The 6,778-nt window shown below is 48.4% G+C and overlaps 1 protein-coding gene across 2 annotated transcripts; it reads right to left on the minus strand.

The window, feature by feature from the left end:
* Window positions 1-3,946: 3,946 nt before the first annotated feature.
* Window positions 3,947-5,451, minus strand: LOC115768413. 2 transcript variants are annotated; one of them, XM_030712983.1, is made up of 3 exons: window positions 4,466-5,451; window positions 4,182-4,378; window positions 3,947-4,128 (listed from the first exon to the last, which is right to left on the minus strand). In XM_030712983.1, exons 1-3 carry the CDS (start codon window positions 4,543-4,545, stop codon window positions 4,073-4,075), a joined length of 333 nt encoding a protein of 110 aa, XP_030568843.1. In that variant the 5' UTR covers window positions 4,546-5,451; the 3' UTR covers window positions 3,947-4,072. The 2 variants fall into 2 exon arrangements, 1 of the variants encoding a protein (XP_030568843.1); XR_004018539.1 differs by having other exon boundaries at window positions 3,947-4,354.
* Window positions 5,452-6,778: the final 1,327 nt, after the last annotated feature.

Here is a 6,778-nt window from a genome sequence, read left to right on the forward strand (position 1 = left end):
GTCGAGGCGAGCGGACGTGTTTGCGGACGGCGCCCGGTCGGACTACAGACGAACAACTAAAAAAAAAAACAGGCGCATTCAACAAATGATTGAGGCCAAGAGGCTGATTAAACGCCACATACAGGCATACCACAACCCGGCTGCTAGGCAAGCACACAACAGATTAGCCAACAACATTAGCCGGGAAATCAAGCATGCCAAGGCGAGAAGACTTGATGAGTTGCTGGAATCTATCGATGCAAGGGATAGATACAGTATGCAAAAGTTATGGCGGCTAACGGGGAACATCAAAAGGCAGCCCGCACCTAATTTACCAGTGAGGAAGCACACTGAGGGAGCTGGGACTTCCCAGTGGTGCAAGACCACCGAAGAAAAAGCCGAAGCCTTTGCGCAGCACCTTGAACAAAGGTTTAGGCCAATGATCACCACGCTGCCCTCTGACAAGAGCCATGTCGAGATGCAAGTATCGCTACCTGTGGCCCAAGGTGAACTCTGCTTCCCTCCAGTCACGCTAGGGGAAGTACAAGCTATAATCAAAATGCTGCAAACAAAAAAGTCTCCGGGGATTGACCGAATCGATAATCGCACGATCAAGGAACTGCCACAGTCAGCTGTACTGTACCTAGTGCTTATTTTTAACGGTATCCTACGCTTTGGACACTTTCCTTGCAAGTGGAAATGTGCCAAAATAACAATGATCCAAAAGCCAGGCAAGCCCTCTGATCAGCTTGGATCATACAGGCCAATAAGCTTGCTCGCTGGCTTTTCAAAAATCTTTGAGCGACTGCTGCTGCGCCGGATGTTCCAATTGGACAACATCATCAATGCAATTCCGAGCCACCAATTCGGTTTCAGACGTGAGCATGCTGCTGAACAACAATTGGGTCGAGTTACGCAGTTTATACTAGAAGCGTACGAGGACAATAAATACTGCTCTGCGGTCTATATGGACATACAGGAGGCGTTTGATCGTGTCTGGCATGACGGACTGCGATTCAAGCTCAAACAGCTATTGCCGGAAGTCCTCTACCGAGTTATGAATAGCTATCTAAGCGAACGCACATTCATTGTGGACTGCTGTGGAGGTACGCATTCCAGCCTAAAAGAAATCTGCGCCGGCGTTCCGCAGGGTAGTGTTTTAGGGCCTGTACTGTACACCCTATACACATCCGACATGCCCCTACCTGCACCGCTACGACACGGCAAACTGATGCTGGCAACTTATGCCGATGACACGGCCATCTTGTCATCGGCAAACTTGCAAGAAGATGCCATTGCCAATTTGGATCTGTTCCTTGCCACCATTACAACATGGACACAAAAGTGGAGCATTAGCATCAACATTACCAAAACCAAGCACATAATGCACACTTGGAGAAGCTTGCAGATGCCAATTCTTTCCCCAAGAATTTTGGATCAACGGCTCACCACAGAAGAAAGGATTTCATACCTGGGAGTGCAAGTCGATAAAAAGCTTCTTTTGAGCAGCCACGTCACCACCATTGTCGCCAGGGTTAGAGACAGGGCCAAAAAGCTGCACTGGCTAATATCAGAAAGGAGCAAGCTACCATTAAAATGCAAAGTATCACTCTACAAGCAGCTCATAGCCCCAATATGGCAGTTCGCACTTCCGGTCTGGGGATCACTTCTAGGCGAAGGCCAATTTGAACGGATTCAAGTTGCGCAAAACAAGATATTGCGAACCATTGCTGGAGCACCTTGGTACGTGCGAAACCAAAGCATCCACACTGATCTGAAGGTCGTGCCGGTGGAAAAAATGTATCAGGATGCTTGCTCCAGGTACTGGGCTCGGCTCAGCAACCACAGCAACGATGAAGCCAAAAATATTGCCCTTAAAGCAAGACTCCCACAACGTCACCTAGGTGTCAGAAGAAGATACGCTGAAATGCTTCGGAAGCACCTACCTCTGGGTCGCCTAGCACAGCAGCAGCGGTCACAGCAGGGCCAGCTACCTTCTCATGGGCAGCCACGTCCGCTCCCACGACCACCCAGTCTCAGAGACTACCTTGTATTTGACATACAAGAACTGCTAAGTCAAACAGTGGTGCAGCCCAACTACCTCCAGGATAGACGAAACAGCCCGTCTCATATACAGCTGTGCTCAACTCTCGCTACCACTACAAGGCCAGGAGCTCTCATTCCTCCCAGTCCAGAGACACCAAGCTCGCATCCAAATCCACAGACGCAGCGGGACGTGGCCACCAGTGCGGATCAAGAAGCAGTGTGCAACACCATGTGCACACTTGCTACACTGTTCATGATGGCAGCCAACCTCTATGTACTTGTACCACAGCGAGGGCCTAAGACTAGGACTACTTGCAGGACACGGCAACTCATCCAATTGCGACTGGCTGAAAGGCAGATAAAGCAAAGATTGCGTTACGCTAACGAACCAATCAGATGGCTTCATACAACTCGTTGCCAAAGGGTTGCCTACTTACAGAAATTCAGACTGCGACATCCCATACAATGGAAAAAGGCCTTGATGCTACGTCTCTCAAGCACCCACACCAATGGCATCTGGCGGCAGGATCAACGGTGGTCACGCTGGCGGCTCCAGCTCATCCAGATGCAACGGCTATCAGACTGGGTAGCTTCCAGACAATTGGGGATTTTCCCAATCCTCAAATAATTAATTTGACAGCAATCCCCATGCCAAGGCTGGGAAACTTCACTTGAATTGTATATAACATGTCACTTAATTCATTGTAAGTACTCTAGGTATTAAATGAATAAAAAAAAAAAACAGTCTGGATCCCAGTCCCCACTTCTCTGTCTGTCAACCAGGCATGGAGCTGGGCTCTGGAATCCAGACCGACATTGCGTTTGTTCCCTTGTGTCGAACGGTAAACAAAAAATCTTATATATATCATCGCAACAGGCAGATATATATTGTAAAAAAAAAAAAAACAACGTCACCTAGGTGTCAGAAGAAGATACGCTGAAATGCTTCGGAAGCACCTACCTCTGGGTCGCCTAGCACAGCAGCAGCGGTCACAGCAGGGCCAGCTACCTTCTCATGGGCAGCCACGTCCGCTCCCACGACCACCCAGTCTCAGAGACTACCTTGTATTTGACATACAAGAACTGCTAAGTCAAACAGTGGTGCAGCCCAACTACCTCCAGGATAGACGAAACAGCCCGTCTCATATACAGCTGTGCTCAACTCTCGCTACCACTACAAGGCCAGGAGCTCTCATTCCTCCCAGTCCAGAGACACCAAGCTCGCATCCAAATCCACAGACGCAGCGGGACGTGGCCACCAGTGCGGATCAAGAAGCAGTGTGCAACACCATGTGCACACTTGCTACACTGTTCATGATGGCAGCCAACCTCTATGTACTTGTACCACAGCGAGGGCCTAAGACTAGGACTACTTGCAGGACACGGCAACTCATCCAATTGCGACTGGCTGAAAGGCAGATAAAGCAAAGATTGCGTTACGCTAACGAACCAATCAGATGGCTTCATACAACTCGTTGCCAAAGGGTTGCCTACTTACAGAAATTCAGACTGCGACATCCCATACAATGGAAAAAGGCCTTGATGCTACGTCTCTCAAGCACCCACACCAATGGCATCTGGCGGCAGGATCAACGGTGGTCACGCTGGCGGCTCCAGCTCATCCAGATGCAACGGCTATCAGACTGGGTAGCTTCCAGACAATTGGGGATTTTCCCAATCCTCAAATAATTAATTTGACAGCAATCCCCATGCCAAGGCTGGGAAACTTCACTTGAATTGTATATAACATGTCACTTAATTCATTGTAAGTACTCTAGGTATTAAATGAATAAAAAAAAAAAACAGTCTGGATCCCAGTCCCCACTTCTCTGTCTGTCAACCAGGCATGGAGCTGGGCTCTGGAATCCAGACCGACATTGCGTTTGTTCCCTTGTGTCGAACGGTAAACAAAATTATCAGGAGCGAGAAACTCGGCAAGTGATAGCACATCCTGCAGAAGCGCGCCAGCAACACAGGAGCCGCAGCCGCAGCTCACCGCGAACTGCATACCCGCGAGATGACCTCAGCCGAAAACTTGATCAGCTGATCAACATAATGGTTGAACAACAAAGGAGCGCAATTGCCCCTGCCAATAACAGCAACCTGGAAAGTAAAATTGACAGATTAGTTGATCTAATGACGAGTATGATGGCTACCGTAAGCACTCTCATGTCTACCATGGAGCGCGTCAATGGTAACCAAAATGTCTAGCCACGACGCCAACTCCATCACTTCCTCCTCAGAGAGAAATGGGCATAACATATATGCCAGACTCAACACCAACGCCCTTAAAATTGTAGCCTGGAATGCAGCAGGACTACACAATAAACTGGAAGAGATGGAGTTATTTATGCTGCAAAACGAAATCGACATAATGTTAATAGCTGAAAGCTACCTACGGGATGCAGAAACTATTGATATAAGGGGATACCACACTTACCTGGCAAACCACCCATCTAACAACCGCCGTGGAGGTGCAGCCATCCTAGTAAAGCGCACAATCCAACACATAGCGCTCATGCCGACAACCCTGGAGAAAATTCAGTGTGCGCCAGTTGCAATTACACTGCTAAATGGCTCAGTCATTAATGTTGCGGCCATATACTGCCCCCCGCGGGAACATTGGCTGGTTCAAGACTTCAACTACGTATTTAGACAGCTTGGTGCTAAATTTATTGCTGCTGGTGACTGGAATGCCAGAAGTTATTGGTGGGGCAACAGCAGATCAAATCGCAGGGGTAATATACTCCTTGAAAGTGTGCAGCAGCAAAACCTTGACATTCTGGCAACTGGCTCGTCAACGCGCTTTCCAAATAATGCGCGGCAGTCCCCGACAGCCATTGACTTCGCAGTATATAAAGGTGTGCAGTATGGTCTGCTAAAAATAAGCACATCCAATGACTTAGGATCGGATCACCTGCCGCTGCTGATTGAACTACTGAGTAAGCCAGCAGAAGGCGAACCCAAGTGTCATCTTCTTCCAGCAAATGCGAGCATACCCAAATTTCAATTGTGGCTAAACATGCACATCAATTTGAACACTGAGCTTCACTGTGGCGAAGATATTGACGATGCGGTAGACATACTGGAAAATAATATCCACTCTGCAGCGAAATTTGCAACAAACCTAACTCACCAGCCTTACCGAGGGCAACCAAAATATAACTACACAATCAACAGGCGCATTCAACAAATGATTGAGGCCAAGAGGCTGATTAAACGCCACATACAGGCATACCACAACCCGGCTGCTAGGCAAGCACACAACAGATTAGCCAACAACATTAGCCGGGAAATCAAGCATGCCAAGGCGAGAAGACTTGATGAGTTGCTGGAATCTATCGATGCAAGGGATAGATACAGTATGCAAAAGTTATGGCGGCTAACGGGGAACATCAAAAGGCAGCCCGCACCTAATTTACCAGTGAGGAAGCACACTGAGGGAGCTGGGACTTCCCAGTGGTGCAAGACCACCGAAGAAAAAGCCGAAGCCTTTGCGCAGCACCTTGAACAAAGGTTTAGGCCAATGATCACCACGCTGCCCTCTGACAAGAGCCATGTCGAGATGCAAGTATCGCTACCTGTGGCCCAAGGTGAACTCTGCTTCCCTCCAGTCACGCTAGGGGAAGTACAAGCTATAATCAAAATGCTGCAAACAAAAAAGTCTCCGGGGATTGACCGAATCGATAATCGCACGATCAAGGAACTGCCACAGTCAGCTGTACTGTACCTAGTGCTTATTTTTAACGGTATCCTACGCTTTGGACACTTTCCTTGCAAGTGGAAATGTGCCAAAATAACAATGATCCAAAAGCCAGGCAAGCCCTCTGATCAGCTTGGATCATACAGGCCAATAAGCTTGCTCGCTGGCTTTTCAAAAATCTTTGAGCGACTGCTGCTGCGCCGGATGTTCCAATTGGACAACATCATCAATGCAATTCCGAGCCACCAATTCGGTTTCAGACGTGAGCATGCTGCTGAACAACAATTGGGTCGAGTTACGCAGTTTATACTAGAAGCGTACGAGGACAATAAATACTGCTCTGCGGTCTATATGGACATACAGGAGGCGTTTGATCGTGTCTGGCATGACGGACTGCGATTCAAGCTCAAACAGCTATTGCCGGAAGTCCTCTACCGAGTTATGAATAGCTATCTAAGCGAACGCACATTCATTGTGGACTGCTGTGGAGGTACGCATTCCAGCCTAAAAGAAATCTGCGCCGGCGTTCCGCAGGGTAGTGTTTTAGGGCCTGTACTGTACACCCTATACACATCCGACATGCCCCTACCTGCACCGCTACGACACGGCAAACTGATGCTGGCAACTTATGCCGATGACACGGCCATCTTGTCATCGGCAAACTTGCAAGAAGATGCCATTGCCAATTTGGATCTGTTCCTTGCCACCATTACAACATGGACACAAAAGTGGAGCATTAGCATCAACATTACCAAAACCAAGCACATAATGCACACTTGGAGAAGCTTGCAGATGCCAATTCTTTCCCCAAGAATTTTGGATCAACGGCTCACCACAGAAGAAAGGATTTCATACCTGGGAGTGCAAGTCGATAAAAAGCTTCTTTTGAGCAGCCACGTCACCACCATTGTCGCCAGGGTTAGAGACAGGGCCAAAAAGCTGCACTGGCTAATATCAGAAAGGAGCAAGCTACCATTAAAATGCAAAGTATCACTCTACAAGCAGCTCATAGCCCCAATATGGCAGTTCGCACTTCCGGTCTGGGGATCA

This window comes from Drosophila novamexicana, unplaced genomic scaffold (assembly GCF_003285875.2).
Source record: "Drosophila novamexicana strain 15010-1031.04,08,12 unplaced genomic scaffold, DnovRS2.1 tig00001768-arrow-arrow-pilon, whole genome shotgun sequence".
Taxonomy (NCBI): Eukaryota; Metazoa; Arthropoda; class Insecta; order Diptera; family Drosophilidae; genus Drosophila; species Drosophila novamexicana.

Coding starts and splice junctions, on each gene's coding strand:
- LOC115768413 (XM_030712983.1), bottom strand. CDS start 4,545: ATGAGCGCTATGTGTTGGATTGTGCGCTTTACTAGGATGGCTGCACCT. Junction 4,379..4,465: donor TTAGATGGGTGGTTTGCCAG/GTAAGTGTGGTA, acceptor TTCGTTTTGCAG/CATAAATAACTCCATCTCTT. Junction 4,129..4,181: donor TAGACATGAGAGTGCTTACG/GTAGCCATCATA, acceptor TTTACTTTCCAG/GTTGCTGTTATTGGCAGGGG.